The sequence below is a fragment of the Colletotrichum fioriniae genome (genome assembly GCF_027942845.1).
Source record: "Colletotrichum fioriniae strain IMI 355084 chromosome Unknown scaffold_17, whole genome shotgun sequence".
NCBI lineage: Eukaryota > Fungi > Ascomycota > Sordariomycetes > Glomerellales > Glomerellaceae > Colletotrichum > Colletotrichum fioriniae.
This window is the reverse complement of record NW_027076853.1, coordinates 830052-856032: the sequence shown is the minus strand read 5'-3', so window position 1 is coordinate 856032 and position 25981 is coordinate 830052. Positions and strand designations below refer to the sequence as shown.

At 50.4% G+C, this 25981-nt stretch overlaps 8 protein-coding genes across 8 annotated transcripts; 4 read left to right on the top strand and 4 right to left on the bottom strand.

The window, feature by feature from the left end:
* Positions 1 to 288: 288 nt before the first annotated feature.
* Positions 289 to 931, bottom strand: N0V96_011442 (uncharacterized protein; the record flags this gene model as incomplete). Its single annotated transcript, XM_065759276.1, has 2 exons — positions 289 to 482; positions 688 to 931. The coding sequence occupies 2 exons, from the start codon at positions 929 to 931 to the stop codon at positions 289 to 291; spliced, it is 438 nt and encodes a 145-aa protein (XP_065612173.1).
* Positions 932 to 2980: 2049 nt separating this feature from the next.
* On the top strand, positions 2981 to 4759 carry N0V96_011441 (uncharacterized protein; the record flags this gene model as incomplete). The annotated part of the gene is made up of 3 exons (XM_065759275.1): positions 2981 to 3107; positions 3662 to 4657; positions 4752 to 4759. 3 exons carry the CDS (start codon positions 2981 to 2983, stop codon positions 4757 to 4759), a joined length of 1131 nt encoding a protein of 376 aa, XP_065612172.1.
* Positions 4760 to 5397: 638 nt separating this feature from the next.
* N0V96_011440 (uncharacterized protein) lies at positions 5398 to 6547 on the top strand (the record flags this gene model as incomplete). The annotated part of the gene is made up of 4 exons (XM_053192151.1): positions 5398 to 5490; positions 5556 to 5840; positions 5931 to 6260; positions 6317 to 6547. The coding sequence occupies 4 exons, from the start codon at positions 5398 to 5400 to the stop codon at positions 6545 to 6547; spliced, it is 939 nt and encodes a 312-aa protein (XP_053050315.1).
* Positions 6548 to 6884: 337 nt separating this feature from the next.
* N0V96_011439 (uncharacterized protein) lies at positions 6885 to 7619 on the bottom strand (the record flags this gene model as incomplete). The annotated part of the gene is made up of 1 exon (XM_053192152.1): positions 6885 to 7619. One exon carries the CDS (start codon positions 7617 to 7619, stop codon positions 6885 to 6887), a length of 735 nt encoding a protein of 244 aa, XP_053050316.1.
* A 6093-nt stretch (positions 7620 to 13712) lies between these two features.
* Positions 13713 to 15110, top strand: HFD1_2 (Hexadecenal dehydrogenase; the record flags this gene model as incomplete). Its single annotated transcript, XM_053192153.2, has 2 exons — positions 13713 to 14637; positions 14701 to 15110. The coding sequence occupies 2 exons, from the start codon at positions 13713 to 13715 to the stop codon at positions 15108 to 15110; spliced, it is 1335 nt and encodes a 444-aa protein (XP_053050317.2).
* Positions 15111 to 16340: 1230 nt separating this feature from the next.
* N0V96_011437 (uncharacterized protein) lies at positions 16341 to 17348 on the top strand (the record flags this gene model as incomplete). The annotated part of the gene is made up of 1 exon (XM_053192154.2): positions 16341 to 17348. The coding sequence occupies one exon, from the start codon at positions 16341 to 16343 to the stop codon at positions 17346 to 17348; it is 1008 nt and encodes a 335-aa protein (XP_053050318.2).
* Positions 17349 to 20882: 3534 nt separating this feature from the next.
* On the bottom strand, positions 20883 to 22513 carry N0V96_011436 (uncharacterized protein; the record flags this gene model as incomplete). The annotated part of the gene is made up of 3 exons (XM_065759274.1): positions 20883 to 21663; positions 21755 to 22013; positions 22072 to 22513. The coding sequence occupies 3 exons, from the start codon at positions 22511 to 22513 to the stop codon at positions 20883 to 20885; spliced, it is 1482 nt and encodes a 493-aa protein (XP_065612171.1).
* A 583-nt stretch (positions 22514 to 23096) lies between these two features.
* On the bottom strand, positions 23097 to 25177 carry N0V96_011435 (uncharacterized protein; the record flags this gene model as incomplete). The annotated part of the gene is made up of 5 exons (XM_065759273.1): positions 23097 to 23911; positions 23968 to 24236; positions 24339 to 24419; positions 24557 to 25060; positions 25122 to 25177. 5 exons carry the CDS (start codon positions 25175 to 25177, stop codon positions 23097 to 23099), a joined length of 1725 nt encoding a protein of 574 aa, XP_065612170.1.
* Positions 25178 to 25981: the final 804 nt, after the last annotated feature.

The following is a 25981-nucleotide window of genomic DNA, read 5'->3' as shown; positions in this document are numbered from 1 at the left end:
AAAGGTCGCCTAGGTTTCGGAACAGAGGTCTGCTCTTCAACCCAATCCGATGTCCGCGGTTGTAAGGGTTCTGGTGAAGTGACAATTCTCAGCTTGCCCATTCCATCGCTGAGAACACCTGGGGAAGGCGGTCGTCGGTCTCCTCTGCTAGAAGAAACAGCGCCTGAGAATCCACGAGATGACGCAGGATCTGAATCTGTTGACTCAGCTATAGAGTGAGCCCGCCTCACCGTCGCACTATCCGACGATCCATGTGAGCCTCGCGCGCGACTACGGCTCACTGACGGCTTAGGTTGCCGCGGGACGGCAGGAAATGATGAAATGTTGGCGGCTCCGTGGCTTCCAGCTCGCAAAGGCGACGGCCGGATTTGCGGGCTGGCGCTTAGTGACTGAGCCAGCTGCGGTGGTAATGGCGGTAGAGGCGGCAATGGCGGAAACTTGTGCACCGGCGTGGTCGGAGTTTTGACGTCGATCTTCACCCTCTGAATGGCGTCCAATATCACTAGAGCAAAGCTTCGAGTCGCAGCCTGAATATCGGTAAACTTCGCCGGGTCGAAAGTGTCCAACTCAATGAAATCTTCAAAGTCGTAAAGCAGCTCTTCAAGTGCTCTTCGTTTCTCCGCCAAATCATCTTCGTCGAACATCAGTCAATCGATAACCTTCCAGGCATGAGAAGGCTCAACTTACCATTTTCGGCGATAGTGTCTTTGAAGACATCTCCATGCTTTTCGAACTGGCTATTCCACAAAGGCTGTAATCTCTTCAATGCCCTTTGGCCTTCTTTTGCGATGATGCTTGCCGACTTCGCCATCTCTCGGGATGTCTCTGGATCATCATCTTGTGCATCGTGTGCATTCTTTGCAGATTCCTCTCCCCTTTCTACTACTTCGCGGAAAGGAGCAAGAATGAGCTCCTCAACGTCGACAGCCATAACTCGGAAATGGTTGCTATATGAATTTGGACGATGTAGGGAGGTAAAGTGCCCAGGAACCGCTCCACGTCCGTGAGTCCGGTAAGGTTCGGATCGGCCGTGACACAACGTGGCGATGGGGTTCGAATTAAAGGGTCTTTCCAAACGGGCCCGTTACCAAATAGCTGGTACACTGAGTGCACTGCGCGACACCCATTGCGCGGGAGATTACTGCCTGCAGCCTGGGAAGGCGGCGGCGTGTTAGAGAGAGGGCGCTATTCGAGGACCGTCGTCAGCCACTCGATGGAGCACGTGGGGAGCTCGCTCAGGGGCTGAACACATAATTCTTCATGCACACCGGGACACCAGTATGGCGCTATTGGTTCGGTCGCCTAAAGAAGTGCATCTTGCCGAATCGCCAGGCACTACACCGAGAAAGGCACCTGGCAAGCATTCTCGCTAGTGGTACGAGCCGCTCACGGTCGGCTTAATTGCATCTCAAGGTTGGCAAATTGAGCTTATGTGTATGTGAATGTCTTTTGTTGAAGCTATCTGCGCTAGGAAGAAATGGTGAGCACTTCGAGGAGCAATGCTCGTATCGCGTATGCTAGCCTAAGGCGTATTTAATATTGTGAATGTTTGCCCTCGAAGCTTAAGCGACACGGAACTTTCCTCCACGTTCGTCTCCCTGACCCAGTAAACCTCTTTTGCTTGGTACTCCTCATTACCCCATCTGGCAATGTGCTCAAGAAGGTTAATTAGCATTGGCCATTCACAGCTGGATCCCATACCCGCTTCAAGAGCACGCCATCCCGTGCCGTTCGGTCTTTAGGAGGGGCTTTTCTTCGCCAATATCAACGACCACCGTCCGACTCCGGTGCTGAACCGATGCCGGGCGGTCACGGAGCGGGGACCGTCTTTTCTTGTCGGGGGTGCTGTTGCGAGAATCAGATGACTGCCAGTTTCGGCTACCCCCGGGAGCCGACAAAGCTCAGTTATGCCGGCGATATCAAGACTCGGCCCGGGGGGAGAGTCTTGGCAACTCTCCTCCATCTCTGTGAAAGAGAACAGCATCGAAATGTTCCCAAGGACTAGTAAATCCACTAAAGCGTGCTGTCAGATGAAGCATCATGCGGTAGACCACTCAAAGCTCTTCCGGGGCGAAGACTCTACCGCCGAACCTACCACGTCAATTCCATCGCGCATTGCTTCCGAGGTGCACAGTATTCCCTGTGTCTTGAATGGAAGCGTATTCCGACAATTATGCAGACGCTGTGTCACAATTCCCTGCCCAGACTCCAGATTCCAGCCAAGTTCCAATAAGTGTCAAGAGGCTTGGGGGATTCACCGGACCTACCATGGCAATACGGGACAGCCCACTTAAACCGGCTACTCATTGGCGGACATTGCAACAGTCTTCTTTCAAAGTCATGTTTTCGGATAGCCGACGATAAGAGTTTCTTGCCGAGGCGTCGGAACTTGACGCATTTTCTGCAGCGTCAACCAATGCGGTGGAGCAAGTTCCAATTCGGTTACAGGACGGGTCCGGCGTCGGAGCACTCGTCCAAACCGGCCATCCGACAGGTTGGTTGTATTGTGCGCGAGACTGGTTCTCCTCTCAATCCAAAGTAACCAAGTTCATTTCATTGACATGATAGCGAAATACACAAATAAATAAGAAAAACTGGAGGCATTACCAGCTTGGGGTAAGGGAACGATTGTATTTTAAACGCGAGGACTGTGGTTTTCGGACACTTGCTGTCACGCCGGTATACCTGACTCAACATCTGCGGATTCGGAGGACCCTAGACGCCTTAGAACTGCGCCCAAATACCAGCATCGTCCCTCCGAGAGTTGCAACAATCCCGATGTCCGGAGCCAGACTTCGGGTGTTGCCGAGTCGGCCCCAGTTAGTGGAGGGTTAGTCACGGATATCGGCCGCCATATCAGTGGCCCATTTCCGTCCACCGCGGAAACAAGTTTTGCTTCTTGTCTTTGTCAACTTTTCCTGTGCCATTTAATTAGAAGAAAGCTGGGTAATAATCTTCTTCTGGGAACAAATGGCCCACAATGACAATCGACAACAGCATTCGCGAACAAGCAGACTCATCTCAGAGAACCTCTTCAGATAGGCGCGATGACGACATTGAGGAGTATGCCGACATCATCCCTGCGAGGTCCAAAACTGCAAAAGGAGGTTCGTCTTGGTCCAGCCAGTGGAGCTATAAACTTCGGTAGCTCACCCTATTATCGTAGATGATCCATCGCAACCAGGCTTAACAAAACTTCCATCCGGAGTCCTCAATTACCAAGACGATCCAGTGGCACGTCATCAATCCAACGTGGAAGTTCCCTACGAGATATACAACCGCTTTTCGAAGCACCGCAAACACATCACCGTTGCCGTCATTTCCTGGTGTGGTTTGTTGTCACCCATCTCAAGTACGGCGGTCTTGTCAGCGCTCCCTGAAGTTGCAGCCGAGTACAAGACTAGCGGAGACATCATCAGTCTTAGCAATGCGCTGTATCTTGTCTTCATGGCCATTAGCCCCTGTTTTTGGGGACCATTGAGCCAAGTGTATGGCCGGAAATGGGCAAGTAGTTTCTCTACAAACCCCAGTCCTCATTTCACAACGAGTTCATTGCCAACCAGCTGTCGCCTGTTCATCAATGTAGGGAATATGGCTGACAAATTGATCTAGACTTGTATGGTGACAGCTTCATTGTTTCTGGGGTGTTCGATCGGCACAGCACTCAGCCCCAACGTCCCGGCGTTCTTCGTGTTCCGCATCCTCACTGCTTTTGCTGGCACATCGTTCCTTGTCACCGGTCCTGCTGTGATTGGCGACTTGTATCATCCTACAGAACGCGCGACTGCGATGGGATGGTTCTTATCCGGCACACTCATTGGACCGACGATTGGCCCAGTTCTCGGAGGCATCATCGTGACCTACACATCTTGGCGCGCCATCTTCTGGCTTCAAACCGCGCTCGCTGGCGTCGGCGTTGGAGGCGCTATACTGTTCATGCCAGAGACGCTACAAGAACTCAAAAAGGCAGGTCTCGAAGGGCTTGCATTCAGTAAAAAGGTCAGCGTGCTATGGGGTATGACGAACCCGGTCAGAGTTGTTCGACTATTCAAGTTTCCGAACCTCATCCTGGTGGCAATCGCCAGTGGCTCGCTCGTATGGAACATGTATGGCATGCTGACCCCGATCCGATACGTTCTCAACCCTCGTTTCTCTTTGACGTCACCGGCGCAATCGGGCTTATTCTACTTGGCTCCGGGCTGCGGCTATCTTGCTGGTACCCTTGTAGGTGGCCGCTATGCCGATTATACAGTTCGGCGCTGGATAGCCGAGCGACACGGACGACGCATTTCCGAAGACCGGCTGCGCTCTTGCCTTCCCTTCTTGGGGGCCGTTCTGCCGGGATGCATGCTCATTTACGGGTGGACAGTCCAGCAGCGCGTCGGCGGCATTGCTGTACCCGTCGTTTTCATGTTCCTCGGGGGTGTATCACAGCTGTTCTGTTTCCCCAGTCTGAACACATACTGCTTGGATGTTATACAGGGACGCAGCGCGGAGGTGATTGCGGGCAACTTTATGGTAAGATACCTTTTTGGTGCTGCTGGATCGGCTGTCGTACTTCCAGCAATCAAGGTCATTGGGGTTGGATGGTTTAGCACCATTTCTGCTGGCTTCTTGGTGATTGGGGCTCTCAGTGTTTGGGCTGTCGCTCTCTGGGGTAGAAGTTGGCGCCACCGTATTGATGAGAAGGTGAGACCATCTATACCATGACCTTTCACGAAGTGCAATATACTACTTTTCTTTCACCTTAGGCAAGTAGGATGGGTACAAGAAGGAGACCTCACTTATGTAGTGACGAATGTGACCAAAGTTCGCGAACGGCGGGAATTCCGCTTCTTATATTTCGAAATCAGACGACATCTATTGATGCAATGCGAAGATCATACAAACGGTACTTTGACATGTCGGGGTAGGGAAGGCTACGGCGAGGATTGATGACTGAATGGAATAGAAGTGAGATTGAATTAAGAAAGACCTCCACGACGTTTGCAGATGATATTAGACATCAAAACATGAAGTCCATAGCCGGAGACCCTTATTCTTAATGCACTACTCCATAACCTTGGTGCTAACTGGACGACAAGGAATTCGTGTGCCATTCGGGTTTTTAGTCGCAACCCGACACGGCCCCCGACAAGCATTCGACCGATTTTCGGCCGAATCCTACGACTCCAAAACTTGAGACAAGCTACCATTTCGATACTTCGGTCTATAATTACGCCTGCGTGGAGCCAAGCAATCCCAATATGTCTCCGAGTAGTACAGCTTCGATGGACTCACATGGTTTTTGTTAAATCATACCTGCCGCCTATCCATCGGTGTAATCGTCTACTTAAGATAGTATTATTCCATACCTTTGCCACATACCTGAGTGACGGAGAACATTTAGACGATACCATGGCCAACAAAATCAAAGTCGCCATAGCCGGAGCTACTGGGAACACAGGCTCTTCCATTGTGAATGCGCTGTTGAAGAGTCCCGAGCTCTTCGTAAGTTGGATTTTGTCGGATATCTACACTTGAAACTTGGGCACATCTAACACACTTGGCGACAGGAAGTTACAGCTCTATCGAGACCCAAGTCGGTAAAGAAGGCTGAGCTCGTTGACTTCGCAAAGCGAGGCGTCGATGTGAAGGCAATTGAGCTAGATGGGCCAATCGAGGCAATTTCCGGAGTCCTCACTAATATTGACGTTGTCATCTCGTGCTTGACCTTGTTTACATATCAGGAGGAGATGAATCTTATTGAAGCATCGAACAAGGCCAACGTCGGTCGATACATTCCAAGCTTTTGGGGCCCGGCCTGCGCACCTCGAGGTGTCATGATGCTGAGGGATAAGGTGAGGTTCCGATGAATTACCGTTTCCTTATCTGCAGTGTTTTCAAAATTGATGTTGAGACTATTGCTAATTCGAACACCGGCATGACAGAAACAGGAGTTCGTTGACCGTATATGGGACCTCCATCTGCCTTACACCATTATCGACGTCGGATGGTGGTATCAGCTGACCTTGCCTGCTGTACCTTCAGGCAGATTTCGCCCAATGGTAGAAGAATATTGCACCACGCGTGTGATTGGGGACGGCAACACCCGTTGGGCACTTACCAACAATCGTGACATTGGCAATTTTGTCAGCCGAATCATCGCCGACCAGAGGACCTTGAACAAGATGGTCTTTGCGTATGGGGAGGTCTTGACACAGAATGAGGCCTTCGAAATTCTCGAGAAGGTGTCCGGAGAAACTGTGACCCGAGATTTCGTACGCTCACTGGACCGTATCTTTTTCGAAAAGCAAGGGACTAACAAACGGCCTAGATAACCAAAGAAGAGGTGCAAGGCATTATCTCTCAGGGTCGCACAGGCAAGGAAATTACAATCAACCCTACGGTTGGTATGGCAGAGTACCGGAATCTGCTTGGTATCCGCGGCGAGAATACTCCTGAGTATGCACGCTATCTTGGATATCTCGATGCGAGGGAATTGTATCCGGATGTGGAGCTTACAAGCTTTGAAAACTATGTCATAGGTACCTTGCAAAGTGTCTGAAAGCCTGAAAGATTTCCGAATCGCCAATGGTTGGGAGTGTAGGTTTGGGATGAGGGCTTTGAGTCTGAGGCGAAATGTCGAAATTGGACTTTCTACGACACATCGACTCTAGTCAAGAAAGTAGACTTAGTGAACCCTCAAGGTTGATGCTTCATTGCGAATATGTATGTAACAGGATGTGTTTGATACTTGGCCATACTTTGGCCAAAAAAGAATAGGTACAATAGAAGGCAACTCGTTTTTTGAGGCTGGCAGCTCTCTTAAGTGCTTCCGATGTTGAATGAAATGCAGATAAGTTGACTTCAGCACATCGACGAAATAAAGAGTCATGAAGTAACTAGTTGGTAACGGTCTGTTTCGCCGATCCAGCACCATTCCAGGTCTCGACAGCAATGACCTGGAAGTTGAGCGTGCCCAGGTTCATTCCGTAACTCTTCCAAGCATTGAAGTGGTTAGAGATAGACACAGTACCGCTTGTAAGACCGCTGTTGCGAACCGATATGTATTGATTGAAGGTCTGGGTGCCCTGGATTGAAGGGGCGTTGGTGCGCACATTCTCCCAGATGGTATAAGAGCCACCATCACTGGTCACGGTACCCTTCTTCGTCCCGGTCTGAGAGAATCCGGCAGAGTCCTCAATGACGTAGTACTCCACAAGCGGATTGGTGGTCCAGCCATAGACTGAAAGGGTCGCAAGACCCTTGGTAACAGCAAATGAACCGGAGTGAGTGATTGGAGCGGTAGAACCTGGGTTCCAACCGACGCCGACCACGAAGTCGTCTGTAGTATCGAAGCTGAGACTGAAGCTGTTGCCCGAGGGCGTGAAGTTGACAGTGCCGCCAGTCTGGTAGTTTTGGACATAGTTGGTGCGCTCCTCAAGGATCATGCCACGTCTTTCGAGAGAGGCATTGCGGCGTGCGAGCATGAGGGGGTGGTCGGGTCCCAGGAAGAAGTCCGAAGGGCCCCGTCGCTCAACATGAGGAGGCAGCAACTCAGCCGGCCCGATCGCGGGGGCAGCGAGGCAAGTAGAAATAGCCGAGAGGCTCAAAACCAAGGAGTGAAGGGAAACCATCTTGAAAGTAAAAGGCTGATGTGAGCGAGGTGAAAATCGGTTGGTTCAAGGCTGCCAAGAGGTCAGTAATCGACACAGGCGTACATTGGTCTTATACAATTCTCTTGGCATCTCGAAACGTAAGGTAATTAGATTAAGCAGCCAGACATAACGTGCCCGATTCTCCTGTGAGCTAGATTTTTGATATCCATATTTTAATCTGGACGAAACATAGCATCTTCCGAGGCGGGGGAATTTAGGCAAAATCAGATGAGCGGACATTTTGTTTGAATGAGGAGAATGATAAAGGCAGAGGTGGTTCGAACCCTTCGGCCGGATCATTTTGACCAAGCAAGACGTTAGACTCACGCTACAGCAGGCGTTGGCACTCTAGAACGGCAATGGCGCAAGGGTTCCCCCGCAAGCTCTCAACCTGCAACCCCCTGATGCTCCCCGAGACTGTTGCATTCCGGCGGCATATGTTACGGAGAGTGTGGGGAAGCCACCAGACCAAACCGCATAGTGTATACCTACGGTACCGAAGGTGTCCGGCTAATCTGGGACAGGCGGCTCGGCATTGGATTAATGAAGCATATGCAGCTGGATCGCAGTGCCCATCTTGTATTACGGCTTCGACACACCTACATGCTCGGCATCGTACCCGATCTACGTCGTATTCTTGACTCTTTACCCGCACGCACGCCGCACATGATGTGCCCCGAGTTACACTATTCTTACTAGGTTTGGAAATCACGGTTCCAAGTTCCGCAAGAGAAGTGCGCGGCAATTTGCAAACCTGATGAAGTTTGTCTTTGCCAATGTAACGAAATTTGGGAACCGACGCTCAAAATGCGCCAATAGTGAGACAGAGCCATTGGTTGTGAGCGATCAGGACTCCAATTTCAATCCAGATCCAATCTTTTTGGACGGTAAGAGGCCTGATCAACCCAAACGCGGGCCAGCAAGGCAGTAACGGATAGATAAGCACGCCTGGGACTCTTCTCCCGTTGATCGGCAAAGACGGCAGCGGCTCGGGTGATGCGCGAGTCGTTCGGGCTCGATGGCCAAAGCCTTTGAATTAGTCTGGCGCACTACAATTAAGGAGGAACTGACCAGCGACAATCCGAACTCGGGCCGTATTCGTATGTCTGGTCTATCAACGAAGCAGACAGCGGAGAGCTCTCAGCTATTATTTAGGGTGGCGTGCAGGGCTGTCAATGAATTGATGATGACTATTTCGCTGAACGTAAACGAAGCTTCGTCTTATTGCAGCTGATACCTCTGTAGTCTTTGTTGGGTATCTTGTTGCACAAGTTCCAAGAACCTAGCTAGTTATCTTGTCCGAAAGAGCTTCTTTGATCTTCGTTGCCCCAACACATCAGTCGAGAGTTACTCGTGTCTTCGTCGAAATCCCCTCATGGCACCCACATCCTAGTAGTTATCTGAAGACTAAGTCATCCCGTTTGTTCTCCAGCAAGCGACTTTACAAAATTCCAGAGCTACTTGTTCCGTCGGAGACTTCCTGACATTTAGCTGAGCCCTCTAGGGCTAATAACCCAGCGCCAACATATGTGAGCAACTAGTAAAACAAGGCAAACCAACAAATATGTTTTTGAGGCTCTTCCCCTCAATGATCTTTATCGGCCTCTTTGTGCTTAACTGTGACTCTACTGACTTTCCGTAGAGGTGCGACATTTGACATAGTCTCCTACAGCTGCCAGTGTCTATGTCATTGGCCTCCTCAGAGAATTGCGGGCCAATGCGTCTCTCCAACGGAGCGGTCAATGACATTTAACAACAGGCCGAAACTTTAGCCAAGCTGTCATGTTGAAAGATTGAAAATGCCAAGATCCTATTTTTGAAATTCGTCGCTGCAATGATTGAATTTTGCACTTCATCTCAACTAACCAACTGCGGGATCCCAATCCCGGGGCGCGGTCTCCGCGCTTCCCGCGGCGCCCCCCCCTAGCAACGACACGATCGAAGCTTTGAAATTCTCTCTCGGCTTATAAATCGAGCCTGAAGGAACTGTATTGGGTCTATGTAATGATGAGGTGAAGTGCAAATTATTTGAGTAAGCACGGAGGACTTTGTCCTTGTAGAGAGAACTATAAGACGGCGAATATTCTCTCCTCTAGTCAGGAGGTACGATATGGAAACATCAACAGCAACACGAATCACGATCATACCTTGCCCCCTAGAACATGGCAACGAAAACACTCGTCATCGGCGGTACCGGTTTGGTTGGAGGCCATGCTGCATTGTACCTTCGATCCAAAGGAAGCGATGTCACTATTGCCGGACGAAAAGGGCCCAGCGACGTTCCCGCCTTGTCCGAGCTTCCTTTCATTCAGGGCAACTATTTGAACGGGGATTTCAGTATAGAAACCCTCTCAAAATTTGAAGCAGTTGTCTTTGCGGCCGGCAGCGACGTTCGGCATGTGCCGAGGGACAACATGCGGATGAGCACTATCTTCATGCCAACGGCCAGGCCATACCAGAGTTCGGAAAACTCGCTAAACAAGCTGGAGTCAAGAAGTTTGTTCATATCGGCAGCGCCTATCCGCATATTATACCGGAGACAATCTCATTTAGCCCATATGTCCGATCCAGAAAGCTTGCTGCGGATGGACTCAAGTCGCTATCAGGGCCTGAGTTCCATGTTTGCAGTCTTGATGCGCCCTTCATCGTTGGGAATGTGCCGGGCATGATTGTACCCATGTTTCAGGCTTACATCGACTACGCCAGAGATAATTTGCCCATTCCTCTTTTCGCTCCGCTCGGAGGGCTGAACTTCATTTCCACACAATCGCTGTCCGAAGCCATTGCGGGAGCTCTGGAGAACAGCCAAGCAATATCAGGGAAGGCCATCTTGGTTGGCGACCAAAACATGACCTATGCGGAGTACTTTCAGATGTTCTTCCAGGCGGTCGGCAATAGTCAACGTTTGGAGTCACTGGATCAGGATCACCCGCTGCTACCTCGAGCCACCTTATATGCAGGTAACAAAGTGGTCAAGTATCAACCTGACCCTGCGGAACTGGCATTATTGGGAGGATACCGCCGTGATGATATCCAAAACGCGATCGAAGATTTAGTCACTGAGTATCAGTAAGCTCACCTCTAAAATGGTGCCAATAATGTCGCGGGGAGATTGAGCTATAATTTTCCAGACTATGTAGAGATAGTGAAGTAGGGAATTCGATTGAACTACAACCGATACTACTACTTTGATTGTCCGCCGTGGCCCTCGTTATCTGAATAGAAGGCCAAAAGGGAGTAAAGCAAACCAGAGTCAGCGGCAGGATTTTCCGAAGATCGCAAAATACCACAACTAATAGCTCGCAGTTTCATACTGGCTTCGCTGGCGAATTCGTTTGCCGAACTTGAAGAATATCCAAGGCCCTGGAAGTAGTGCCAGTGATACAAATCCTAGAAGGCTTGTTGCCCAGCCAATACCGAGTTTTTGGTACACTAAGAAGTCTTGCATTCAGCGCCATGATCTTTTTCATGAAGAAAACAATTTGAGCAAGGAACTCACTCTGTAACGAGAAGAATGGGAACGCAGCAGCAAAGGTATATCTTGCTAGGCTGTTCGCACTGGCCGCACTTGCTACGTTAGAGCGATGATATGTGTCCCCGAGATATTGGATTGAGCTAATGGTCAACGTGATATTGCCCCAGCCAAAGATGACAATTGCGATGATTGGGACCGCAGCATTGACGTCTGGCCTAGCTGTCCAGCCAAACCAGAAAAGACTAATGGGAAGACCCAAGCTTCCCAACATGGCTGGGTAGAGCCGCAGCTCAGGAGGGATTTCGCTTGGAGAAAATTGTCTTGCCTTGGGTTGATAGATATGATGATCGCAGAGAAGCATGGTGATACAGCCAAGAACGCATCCGAAAGCGATCGCTAAGAACACAAGGCCCGTCTGAGTGAGCGTGTAGCCGTGGGTTTTGTCAAAGACATAGAAAAAAGCGCCGAAGAACATGAACAGTGTTCCAAACATGCATGCGACGTACAAGGAGAGAATTGCCACGATCGGTTCGGTGAAGAGCATATGCAGAGGTCGAAGCAGGCCGACGGTGAGGAATTGTCGCAATTTCTGTAAGTTCGCAGTCGATCTCAGTTCGATGAGGCCAAGTTGCCTTCGGCGACGGCGCAACAGAACAGGGTGATAGGACTCTCCAGACAGAAATAGCCAGATCAAAGAGAAGACTGAGAAGAACACCAGAGTGTACTGCGTCCATCGCCAGCCTTTCCTGTCAACAAGAAACGACCCCAGGACTGGGCTGGATATGTAATCAGCGATATTTACTCCAGGCTCGCACCTTTAATATTTTCTCTTACCCAAGACCAGGTCCGAGAAATGGACTCAAAATAAAGATTGTTGACGGTAGGCCACGCTCAACAGGCAGATAGGTCTCGTTCAAAACGCCAGAACCAATAGCCAAGACGGGTCCATAGAAGAACCCTGACAGGAATCTCATCACACACAGTCCAGGGAAACTATGGGTGAGGCCAGAACCTAATGCAAACAGCCCTCCAAAGACTACGGCAATGATGTGAACAGCTTGTCTGCCAGCTGTTTCCGACAACGGTCCGCCGAGTACAGGACCCAAGCCGAGGGCCAGGACGTATAGAGATAGCGGGAGGAATGCAGCCGTACTCGAAATATTGAACTCTTCTACAAATTGTGATCGAGCTGGACTGACGATTGAGGTTCCTACTGAGCTACAGAAAAGAATTAGCGACTCGAATTGTGCAGAGAGGCGCCGATTCGAAATAGCGAAACAGGCTTACCAGGAAAATCCAACGATAGAAATCATTGCCAACTGTAAATTCTTCTTCCATTGCGGCCAATTGTAGGGGTTGGACGAGTCATCCTCCCATTTCCATTCACTGGCTTCTTGACCGTTCTCTGGAGGTTTCGCTTCATCAGAAAACTGGACGATGTCCGCCGTTGTCGAGCTCTGGGATTCATCGTCAACTTGCATCTCTGAATCGGAGACAAATTGATACAGAGAGGCTCTTTGAGCCTAGGTAAATTTCCGCTGGTCGTTTCTGTTGGTGAATTGTCAACCAAGGGTGTCATCATTCCAAGTTCACAAGTAATACTAGTGTCACACCTTTGTAACTACCTACTTACCTAAATCGATAACATCCGTCGCCAAGAAAAATAAGCCGCATTTGTATTTTGCCGTGGGTAAGAACCGAATAGTGAAAAGAAAATAAGGTTTATGCGGCTGGCCACAACATTCAGGGGTCCGACGTAGGTATCGCCTGAGAGATGTCTAATCCATGGTGTCTAATGCAAGTAGCTGAGCTGTCCCCACGAAAGCTTGGCGCTCCTGTGTCGGCAGAGTGCCGGCTCGCCAGCATCTTTCGACTCCGAGGCCCATCAATATAGTATTTGACCTTCTTACTTGGGAGTGAGTGGATCTTGAGAAGATAGTCACGCCAGATCAAAGACATGAACATACTTGGCACACACTACGGTAACGAGTCGAAGTTGAATCCTAGTGGAAGCTATGTCATCCTTTCAAATTCCCAGATTGAATCAGCAATGTGGTTTGTAATCAGATAGTTCTCTTGAAGAATGGGCTCTTTCCTGTGCTACGCATTTGACTGTTGCATTTGTCAGCTGGACGGCGCGGATAGACTGATGGCTCTTATCGATGTCGAATCATTTTCAATATTAGCGCTCAAGTTTGCCCCAATGAAGTTCCAAAACCTCCCTAAAAAGGACATCTCGATCATCAAATATCTAAATCGTCTTGTAACTTTTACTTCTATTGATACGTTGTTACTTCCATCTCCACCATCTTCGGACTACCGGCGTCATGGCGCATAAGCAACCACATGCATCTTCAAGCATCCCTTCCTTTGAATCAACCACGCTCGAAGATATATCAACCGCCGTGAAGGTGGTTCAAGCCACTTTCAAATCCCAGAAAACCAAAGATGTCGAGTTTCGTCTGACCCAGCTCCGAAAGCTATATTGGGGCCTGAAGGACAACATCGACCTACTTCGAGATTCTTTGAAGTGCGACTTGAACCGACCAGTTCATGATGCGCACGTTTCAGATATCGATTGGAGCATCTCCGACTGCATGTTTGCCATTCAAAATCTGAAGGCTTGGGTCAAGGACGACAAAAACATTGACGTCACTTTGCCGTTCTCTCTTCTTAGACCAAGGATCAGAAAGGAGCCCCTTGGCACGGTTCTTATCATCGGCACTTACAATTTCCCCGTGCAGCTCAATATTTGCCCTCTCATTGGCGCAATAGCTGCAGGTTGTACCGCAGTTGTAAAGCCCTCTGAAAATGCACCAGCAACTGCTGTGGTCCTCACGCGTATCATCAAGGACTATCTGGATCCTGACTCGTACAGGATCGTCAATGGCGCTATTCCAGAGACAACTGCTCTGCTCAATGAGAAGTGGAATAAGATCCTCTACACAGGCGGAGTCAACGTGGCCAAGATCATTTCCAAGAAAGCTGCAGAAACACTTACTCCGGTTTGTCTGGAGCTCGGCGGCAAGAATCCGGCATTCGTGACGAGTCACGCAGATCTTCGTCTTGCTGCAAGGAGGCTTCTGTGGGGGAAGACGCTCAATGCCGGGCAAGTGTGTGTCTCGCACAACTATGTCCTAATTGAGAGAGCCCTGGTGAAACCTTTCATCAGTTTTCTCCAAGAATCCTACATCAACTTCTTCCCGAAAGGCGCGAGAGAAAGCCCCGATTTCTGCCGCATTATCAATTCTCAGCACTTCGATCGCATGAAGAGGATGCTAGACAGCACGCGTGGTCAAATCGTTCTAGGCGGAGAAACAGACCGTGATGATCTCTATATTGCTCCGACGGCAGTTCTCGTGGAGAGCGAAGATGACGTTATGATTCAGGAGGAATCGTTCGGGCCCATTTGGGCCATTTTACCCTATGACAACATCGACGATGCGATTGCGGTGGCGAATGCGACCGATTCGACTCCCCTTGCCCTTATGGCTTTTGGCAGCCAGGCCGAAAATGAGAAAGGTATGAAATCCGATAGTCTAAAAACCACTCGTGGTTGATGCTAATACTTGGCGGACAACAAAGTGCTTTCTGGTGTTACATCTGGCGGCGCAACTCTCAACGACGCCTTCATGCATGCCGCAGTTCACACTTTCCCCTTCGGTGGCGTGGGAACCTCTGGTAACGGATCTTACCGCGGCAAAGCTTCCTTTGACTGCTTCACGCATCGTCGCACTGTCGCCGAGACCCCTGGTTGGGCTGATAAGATCTTCCGCGTTCGCTATATGCCATACTTGGAGTCAGAGCTGAAAATGTCCCAGTGGTTGGGCGACGTGAAGCCCGATTTCGACCGCGATGGAAGGCAAATTTTTGGGCTAAAGTCTTTGGTGGGGTCTGTTCTTCGGGTCGGCAGTGACTCGGGAACCGGTGCGCTCTTCCGCTGGACTATTATTGGGGTTGGTAGTTGGCTGCTTTACGACCGTTCATGGGCTTGAGGTAAGGTAATTTGGGAATGGATCATTGAGTCCCTTGGCTCTTGGCTAGCTAGTGGAAGTTGTACTTGAAAGAAATTAACCTTTCGCATTCGCTTTGTGCCAACTTTATGCCAGTACATTCTGAAGGCCTCCGTTACGACAGGGCTTGTATTATCTTGTAATACCTTACACCAAATCGCAGGCTCACCACATTCAGTTTCATCATTGCGCAGGCCGTATTTCCTGTGCGTGATTCTTAGAAAACTCGCTTGCTCTTTGATTATAGATAGGTTGTCATTCTAACTCATGTCGAGACCTATTCCTCAAATTAAAGTAGATAGATCGTTAAGCAACTGTATGATGTGGGACGGCGCCATAGGAAACCGAGGTGCACTCATCCGTACGTGTAAATTTTGACCAGCCATATCTGCTCAATTGTAGCATATCATACAGAAATAGATCTGCCGTATGGCATTGCCGAAGACAGCTTATAAATCTAACCAGCCTCTTTGACCTTGGCTGTTGCGAACACACAAAGGTGCCAGGGAGATAGTCTCGACTCTCAGGACTCCCATGCATCTACGGGATGTGGGCGGTCTGGAATAAGGTTGGCTGCCTACCTGGCGACACAAGGATGGCGAAACCCCTGATGACGAGATATGTGCGAGATAAGCAAGCGAGTGAGGCCAGATAAAGTTTGCTAAAACTGCAACAATAAACGGCTGGGCTAGCGGGCCGGGGCGCTTTAACCCCCCGGCCATCTGCAGCCGAGACTACGGCTTCCGGGGTGATTTCTAACTTCTTCTTTGAGAAGTTCGGGGCTTATTTCGATGCCGAGCGGCCTTCACGCCGTCCGCTGACGAATACATGCAACTTCGGCGATGAAAGTGTGGCCTGGGCATGCACCCTCGTTGCGTGAGTCGGCATCTCTTTTCCATCAGCTAAATCCGGTACAGGATAATCGCACTGCTCAAGGGAGGCATTCAGTACTCATGTTGCAATAGCTGTAACCCAGTCTTGGCCCTCACATCATCGCTCGACCATGTAAACGAGTGTGCAAAGATACGGGCTTGAAGACTTTCTGTATTGAACTCAGGGCTATAAGAACTATTGAAGCCTCTAACAACAGACATGTGCGTGCATGGCCTTAATAATTACTATAAGTCAAGTCTTTCTCAGTATTTTACACCAAGAGTGGCCTGTCTATCTGTATCGTCACATACTGACTCCTCCTCTCCTATCCATAACACTATGGGTTCTTTACCACTTAATCCTGATGTCCTCGTCGTCGGCGCAGGTCCTGTAGGACTTTTTGCTGCCTTGCGTCTGGCCAAAGCAGGGGTCAACGTCACCATAGTCGAGAAAGACAGCGGTCTCTCCCAGCTTCCTCGGGCTTGTATGTTTTACCCTCAGCCTCAGTTCGCTCTGGCAGAAGCCGGCATTTGGGATGCCATCATCAAAGGCGGCGGGTTTCGAAGTACAGGCCTTGACATCCGTCTACCTCCCGTTTCTGATGAGGAAGGCGGGAAGAAACCTGGAAAGATTGTTGGGTCATTCCCGAAAGACCCGAAGCATGATTCAACCGGCCCGCCAGTCAGACCTCCAGCAATCAGCATGCTTAACATGGCGCAACCTGAGCTCACCAAAGTCTTGATGGAAAAAGCGACTGAGACAGGACGTGTTCAAATTCTGTTCAACAAAGAGCTGGTCTCGATCCTCGATGATGGCACCAACGGATCCGGAGCCGTTACGATAGCAGTCAAAGATCTCAATACCGGGCAAATCGAGGAGCATGTTGCTTCGTTTCTCGTGGGTTCAGATGGAGGCAGGTCCAAGACTAGGTCCCTACTTGGCATCTCCTTTCCTGGACACACTTGGCCCGAGAAGCTCATTGCGACAGATGTCTGGCTGGAAAACACCGTAGATAGCCCCGTCACTACAACCCTCTTGATGGAGCCGGTGCATTACACCATCATCACCCCTCTTACACCACCTGTGAAAGGTGAGGTGACAAAGTGGAGACTCACTTTCGCGGTTGACCCCGAAGAGCTCAAGACCAAGACTGAGAAAGATCTTCTTTCTGAAGAATACATTTCACACCATTATGAGCGCGCTTGGGCTGGACCACGACCCTTGACATACAAGGTCGATAGAGCAGCTACATACACCATCCACCAACGCCTGGCCTCCAACCTGAGGCGAGGGAGGTGTCTTTTAGCTGGCGACGCCGCACACGTGAACAATGTAGGAGCTGATTAGGCATGACCAATATTTGAGCAGTTCTGTTGAAGCTAATCTTGATGATACAGGTTATTGGCGGTTTGGGTCTGAGCAATTGTCTAATGGAATCCGTCGCTCTCAGCGACGCCCTTATCTTGATCCTCAAGGAGGGAAAACCTGTCGACCCTGTACTGACAATGTACTCGGATGAGCGACGTCAAGTCTTCCAATTCTTCATTGATCCTGTATCTTCCTGGGTAAGTTATCTGCATTAGCAGCATTATTCATGATCCACGTTCCCCTCAGAGTCAAAAGAAGAAAGACGTGTTGACAAATCCCATGAACAGAGCAAGCTGCGAATCCAGGCAGGGGAGGAAGATGATTGGTTCTTCCGCTGTTTGAGTGATACTTCAAGCCCATCATTTGCACGATGGGTTGACATGATGGAAAATTTCTGGCCGACAAGAATAAGAGAGATGGCCAAAGCAGTCTGATAGGTCTCAAGCTGCTTAATCTTCAAGCATTGCGGCCAAGCCATTCTTCTTGCACTCAGTCTGTATCCTGTTTTCTAGTGCATCGCATCGCAGCGAGCCCCAATTATGCGAAATTGCGATATCTAGCAGCACGTGTGTATACTACATATTGTTTTGAAATCGCTCCAGATCTACTTGCACTTGTATTGCCAACCGTAACAAATCTTACTTGGACCTGTTGCATCATCCTAGGAAGGAACATGACTTGTGAATTTCGCTGGAACCATGTACTTTTAGCACTAATTTTGGTCCACTACTCCTTGAAGAGTCAACGCTTGATTTGGAAGGCGCTGTGTTAAGTCAGTCTAGCGAAATAGGTGATGAGAACCTACATCTCGACTCGATATCATCCGAGTTGCCTAATCGCATTGGAGCATGGAGAGGCTTGCTGCCATTTGGTGCGTGGCTTGGCACTTGGATCTTCGAGCTTTGGGCATGGACGGGGTGTAAGGTTTGTCGCCATCCGGATGCACCCCTGAGTGGATAGATCGGACTTCCGGCTTGAAGGCTTGACAAATGCGTGCTCTTTTCCCGAGCAGTCTCACTATCGATTCAAGTGACATTACGGCCAAGAGTCATAACTTTGCACTTTTCTTTTTACTCGTTAATTCAATCTAGGCATAGTTCGCTATCATAAGCGTGCCCGACCCGCGCGGGTAATGATCACGCACGCAGTACGGCTTAACGGCGCAGGCCCGCCCCGTAGTCCGGCCGGCCGCTGTGCCGCACTTCAGCGGCGACTCAATCGGGTCCGATTAGGCAGCCGAGCCTCATTCTGGGAAATAAGCGAAAAAGGATTGCGAACCGTCGAAGGAATAAACCTGTATATCTATGCGTTATTCTCGTGTTCACTTTTTACCCAAACTGATCATTCTTATCTCACGTCTCATTTCATAACTTCTCCGTACCTGACAGAACTATTGATCAACTATCTTGTCATACCAGGTTCACCATGTCTACGCCAGTAAGAAGCCAGCTTCATATCGTGCTATATCGAGGATTCCCAGTTTCCAATTCCTATGTCTGGTCACCTTTTGTCACGAAGCTTGAAGCGCGCCTTCGATTCGCTGAGCTTCGGTTTCGCATCGACCAAGGTTCAATGAGCAAGTCACCTCGTGGTAAAATACCATACATCGAGATCACCCAAACCAATCAAGATCAGCCGACCGTTCTGAGTGATACCAGTCTCATCATCCAACGACTCGTCGATGATGATGTTTGTCCAGACCTGAACGAGCCGCTTTCACCAATCGCCAGAGCCCAAGACGCTGCCATTCGCGCCCTTCTCGAGGACAAGTTAGCCTTCTACCAAGTAAGTGCAGATGGCTGTTTGAGCTATTCCCAACATACTCACAAATACTCGATAACAGAGCTCGGAGAGATGGCAAGACAATTACGAAACCATGCGATCAGGTGTAATGGGTGCGATCCCATGGCCAATAAAGAATCTTATTGGTCTCCTTGCCTATCGTGGTGTCACTCGGACCCTCTACGGCCAAGGCACTGGCCGTTTCTCTAGTGAAGAGCTTGCAGAATTCCGGCGGGATGTTTGGGGGCATGTTAATGCGCTTTTGAGTGAGACTCGCCTAACAGCTCCTAATCTTCAAACACCTTTCTGGGTCTTGGGCGGCAGAAATCCTTCTGAGGCGGACGCAACCGTCTTCGGCTTCATTGCCTCAGGGTTGGGGTGTGCAGCGTAGGTCCTGTCATCTAGCATGATTTCCTGCGCGGAGAAGAGACTAATAATCTTGGTGACAGGGCACCGGACAGCAAAGGGATCATAAAGGGTTACCCTGTCTTGGTCGATTACGCGGAGCGAATCCATAACGTTTACTTCGAGGATTATGCTCTGTGGGACGAAGATGCGTGAGGGCCATAGTGGAACGAAGCTTTGGAAAACAAGTGTCACTCATGACAAGAGCGGTATATCAATTGACACGATACGCTCGAGTAGTAAATCCATTTGATGTGGAGCTGAATATCAATTAGATGAAGTACGTATCTTCAACTAGCTTAAACACTGCCATCTCTGCAGAAGGTCGTAGTGGAGAATTGGTCCGCACAGCAATCGGTGTAGGCTTGACGGTCAGCTGGCTCACACTCATAGCCATCTATCACCTGTTAGTCAAATGTAAGCAGCTTTGGAAGAGACACGGCATACTCCACTTCTGAATATCCGGGCAGCAAGTAATTGATGCAGTTGTGCTGCGATCGCATGAGCAAAGAATGGCTTGTGACACACCAATGAACGGGCTATTGTTGAGTTTGGTATTAGAAGAGCTCACATGGACAGGTACACACGCGGACGCAGCACTTACACGACAGCGAGGAGAAGTTGGGTGAGCTGCATCTTGATGCGGAAGACTGCAGAGATAACTTGAACGTCAATAGGACGTGGTTGACTTTGGTCAAGGAGGAAACGATCGTCGTTCTTATATGAATGAATGAATCGGCTCCCGACTTCCCTCACATGACAGGACCAGCTTCCCCAGAGCAAGCAGTTTCCATTCCAGGAGTTAAGGTTATGGCTAAACACATGCGGGGCCTAATAAGGCGATGTCCTTCCACTTCGGGAAGCGTCCGCCGGTGAAATAGATTGACGGGATCCACCCCGGACCGGAACACGCCACACAAAGAGCCATGATCGCTACTTCGCCTCCGAGTCTGGCAGGACTGATCAGTGATCCGATTACCCGAGACTATAAAACCCCAGATAAGCACTCAGCAATCTGCCCCTGAGTTGACAAGTCAGTAAACAACCTGAATCGATAGGAGTTGACAAATTTCAATTTCGGATGGACTCAATATTCCTCCGTGTCCCTTTGCTTTGTTCGTTGACCTAAGGTAAGTAGGGTATACTGAAGTTTGATGCCATCACAATCCTCATACAGCCTCGCTTTTCTGAGTATTCTCGAGTCAAATTTCAGTGACGTGGATGCGGTTTCAATGGAAACCTTGTAAATATTTGGAGAAGACCGGTGCGTCAACGATAGAGTAAAAGATTACCATGGACAGAATCCAGAAAATCTCATCATATGTCTCAAGCTGATCTACCTAATGACAGGGAACCACCGTTCAGAGTAACATTGATAGCCTTGCCAAATGCATCAATTGTGAACACCACTCGAACGTCCACACTTGACCCCAGAGAGTCAACGTCCTGCCAAGTAATGCAGGTCGGCGTGCCCATGTCGACTGGGGCACTCTTGTCTTGAAAAACCGCGACAAATTGGTGTTGGGTCTTTGTACCAACGTTACTTGGATACAAACGGAAGTCCAGGTCCTCCAGCTTGATGCCTGCAGACTCTGCAATCTGGGCGCGGAGGTTGATCTCTCCAGCTTCTAAGGTCGTAACAAGCAGCCCAGGCCCGTCACGCGAGGTATTGAAAGCGGCAACGCCCTCAGATCCCCCAAACGTGCCAACATACCGCGCCGTCGCCTCAGTAGCGGCAAGCCTTTGGAGCTGCACAATCGCCAGAGAGACGATGTCAGCGTAAACATTTAGATCCGGGCCGCGGGCTGCTTCAGTATCGTGCGCGAGGATGGTGAAGCCGGCATTGAAGTCAGGGGCTAAGCCAAAGTAGCTCGCGTAGTGTCCAATCAGGCCGGTCTTGGTGAAGACATCGAGAACGGAGCTGTTCGCATATTGACCAGCGTGGTAAATCTCCCAGGGCCTACCGACGCTGTTGCGAAGGTTTGATGTATCGGCAACGGGCTGCAGCCAGCGGCGAGTGGTGGCTGGTGATACGAGACGGGAACTGAGCATAGCGTGACCTGCGCGTGCAAGGTCCGAGGTAGTGGAAATCATTGAGAGAGCGCTGCTAGAGATGAGTTTTGAGCGAGTAAGTTATAGTAGAATGAGACACATACGCTGGTTCTCCGATAGCTGATACGTTCAGATCTCGAGCAAACACCTTAGCATCCTGCAGTGATGATAGAAGACCGCTGTTCATCATGTTGAGGGGTCCAAAAACACCAGTCGCCAGAATGCTGTCGAATGTCGTGTTTCCGCTACCTTCAAGTTTGTTTGCCTCCAATGCCAGGGCGAGGAGCTGGAAAGCAGCGTTTGAGATAATGGGCGTAGTGTCAGGTAGGAAAAGTGGCGGTTGACTACCGAAATTGTCGATGAACTCATCGCGACCACAAGACTTGCTCAGAACACAACTGTAAGCTAAGAAGAAGCGATTAGTGTGTGTCAGTATGCTGGCACACATTCTCAGCAAACTCACATTCTCTCGCCAGTCCAGACATCTGACCTGCCAGTGACCCGACAGTGATATCATCCCACTGAACCTTCATCTCGCCCTTGGAAACACGGTTGAGCTCTGGCAGATACTCTGTGATGGGCTTCCCCCATTGCTCATCCCCAAGCTCCACAAGCCATGCGTAGACGGTGAACAGTTGAGTGAGAGTACCCAGAGGAAGCATCGTGTTGGAATTTAGTGTCGAGTTCTGCGGGGCTTCGGGGGCTACGTAATGATACTCAAAAAACACGGGGTCCTCTTCGGCCCCATCTGAGCCCGAGAACAAGACCACTGAGAAAGAAGTGGTATTGGGTGTGATCTCACCAAAGTCTTCGGAGCCGCCCGCTTTCACAAGCTGGTCGAACAACGTCGTGAAGCCTTTGGTGAAGGATTTGACAGCTTCAGCGTTCTTGTCGATGGTTGGCATAGGATAATAAGCTTTCAAGAGAGGGCATGGCTGGTAAACTGGGTTCCCTGCAAGAATCATTGGAAGAAAAGAGAGCGGGCCCACTGCTAAAGCAACAGACAGCATGTTTTGACGCATGATGAGGGAATGACCTAGAAGATGTATTAAATGAAGCAAGAAGCTGTTCCGATGTGAGATGGCGATGATGGATTTCATTCCTACCATCACAGCGGACTTCAGACTTGTTATATACCATTCTTCAATCCCTCTCGTCCACTGCCCATGCTGCAGCAGGTAGACTGTTACCAACTCGACTACGGACACGGAGGCCACGCACGCAACACGTCTCTAGCCTACCGATTTCAGGCAGTATTATTGAAGCAACGACTGAAGATACACAGATCCTCTATTCAAGATCACGTGGACTGACACTAGTTTTCTTCCGCTTGCAAAATGCTGCTCGCTCTGGCAGTCCTTGATTCCGACTGCCAATAGGGGTAGGACGTCCAAAATCCGTATCCGAGTCCGTGTCCGACCCCGCCACAACCGTGGACTCAAAACCATTAAATTGCTACCGCTTCCTCTCATTTTCAAAAGGATCGCACTAAAACTGTGCTCCGCCACTGTGTTCGCTGCTCATGCCGTTGCCCCAACCTCTGAAAGGAATGAAAGAATCTGGTAAGAAAGAGAGGGTATCCATGACGAAATCGGGGTTCGAGACCAGTGTCGCGGTGTTGGCCATAGAAAAGTCCGGGTACGCGACATTTCCGCCCGACGGCACCATGTTTTGCGAGAACATGGAAGACGCAACCGTGTAATCCAGGCTTGGGTTTTGGTTTGAAAAATCTGAGCTTGGTGTCCCCATGGTTGTGAATCCTGCGGTAGACGCTGGTAGGCTGGCGTGAATACTATGGGGCGAAATTTCTTGCTGCTGGGCTTGTGCTTGCTGAGCAGCAGCCTGACTCTGAGCATGGAGGTAAAACTTCTCGACCCGTTTTGCACGAATCGCAAAGTGGTAGAAACTGTCGCGGTCGCCTCTGTCATCAAGGTCTGGTGAACTTGCGGCGTCGAGCCTGAGCACGACCTGGCGGATGGTGTGTGCAATGTCTGCAAATTGCCTCAAGTGCTCCGCCATGAACCCTACCCGGGGATCCGCAGCTAGCAGATCCAGCCGTGCGGCTAGAGTGAAGCCACAATGCAGCATTACCCAGACTATGTTCGGGAAGTAGACCTCTTGTCCATGAGGCGTATGGAGGAGGACACTAACGAGCGATTTGGCCGATACTATGCTCTCGGATAAACCTGCAATGAACCGCTGCATTGGGGCGTTTTGCGGGTTGTTGAGACCAAAAGGCGTTTCTGGTAGAGACAGCTGGTTCAGGCAGAGCTGAATTGTGTGTAATTGAGGCACCAAGATTGCTACGATGAATGGTTAGGAGTCTGCTCAGGCTTGTACGTGCGGACATTCCACTTACGACAATCGCCAAGAGCGAAGGTCAGCCCGCCCTTGAACACGTCGACCCTTTCCTTAGCTTCTGATACTGCAGCTTGAATCTGCATAGGATCTAATGTCGACTCATTCTTCACAATGTCATCAATATCTTCGGCTAACCGCTGTAGGCTGATGATGTACGGAAGGTACTGATCAGTAGGGTACTCAGAGATCTCCGCTAGCTTCTCAGCAGTTTCGGTGATGTAACTCGAAAGGGTGACTATGCGAAGCTTCTGGAGCACGATACTCGTGCTACGAGGGTTGGAAGATTAGCCGGGAGCCCAGCGTGGGAGCCTGCAGGAACTGTTGACTTGGCAGACATACCATGAAGAAAGATAATACGTTCCAAGAAACGTCCTACGTTCATCTAATGAGTCGACATAGTCTTGTGAAGTGCTCATCCCCTCAACGTTCCAACGTTTCGGGTTCTTTGGCCTATCGAAACGCAGATCAGACACTATGCTCGTAGCTAGATGAAGATGCTGTGAGTATCTCTTCGGCCTTGGTTGGAAGTGGGCCCTGTGACGAGGTTAGTGCCAGGGACATGGAGGGCTAGTGTGGTTTCGCATTACCAGGCGAGATGGACGAGGAGGCCCTGGAGTACGTCGAGACAGGCAAAGTCACCCTTCACCAAGCGGACCGCGATGAGGTCGTTGAACATCTGACCCAGTGCTCGCTGCAGCCGGACATCATCGTATGACGAGACAGCAAGAAGGCCGAGCAACAAGGCTGGCCTTGACTGTCTCAAAGAGCTCACATTTTCTGATGCTGGGATGATGATGAATGGGAAGTGAGGTGTCAACTTGGTGCGAAACCTCTCAAGGAGCTCCTGGCCTTTGTCGATAGAAAGCTGGCCGGCCTCGAACGGGTCATGAACGCCGGTGCCAAGGCCACGACCGGCTGGACCAGCATCACCGGCTCGGGGATGTTGAGTGGATGAACTACCAGATGAGGCAGCAAGCTGCGGAGGAGTCCGGGTTTGATCGGGCGTAAGGCTTTCAGAGGCGGAAGGACTTTCGGTCACAGGTTGGGCGGGTTGGGCCGGCCTCTCCGGAACCTGCAGCAACTTGTTGGACCTTTTGCGCCGTCTCTCGCGTCAGTTTTCGGCGGCAACCACCCGACGTTGGACAAGGAAACTTCTGAGAACTACCTGGAACGCGGCCCGGGCGGCTTCCTCCCGCGGGCCACAGCATATGTGCAATCTTTGCCCAGCCGGAGACATCTATCGCAGACGTTGGAGTCTTGGGAACGATCGCACTTGATTTTGGCGTGGGCGCATGTGCGACACGTCTTCAAAAGCGGGGTCGGACTGCGTTGGCGAGACTCCATGACGCAGACGCACAACGGGATACGTGCTGACGGAGGGGCGGCAGCGGCGGCGGCGGCGGCGGCGCAACACGGAGGAGGGAAAGGGAAGGGAAGGGAAGGGAAGGGAAGGGAAGGGAAGGGGGCTAGGCGGTTCGGAGTCCTCGGTATGGTTAGCCAAACGGTCATGGACGAAGCAGCATCGCTACGGACACGGGGTGAAAAGAATTGATTTGGCGTACGGACACGGGGTCGATGAGTCGGGGGGGCCACAGAGACATTAATCTGTTCCCAGCAAGATTGCGGACGGGGTCGACGCCGCCGACACAGCCGAGTATTTAATGTCCGATCCAACGGTGCAGGGGTCTGCTGTGGCTTAGATTCTCAAGCTAGGCCAGACCAACGCTCCATCACTAAACTCTGAGAGGAACGCGATCCACTAAATCAAGGCTGATCGACTGCACGGAAGCCTTTTTGCCGCGGTGTGATGAGGCTAGCAGGTCGTCTTCTTGTCGATTCAATGATTGCTGGGCCAGTTAGAGAGCAGCTCACATCACCAGCGCAATCGCAACGTCGTATTGAATTAGCGGAAGGATGCAGTAGCAGGGAAGTCTTATTGCCAGCCATGCCAGCCAATCCCGAAGCTCTTGAAAGGCGTGGCGGAATCGTCTAAGCTCTGGTTCACCGGTCAA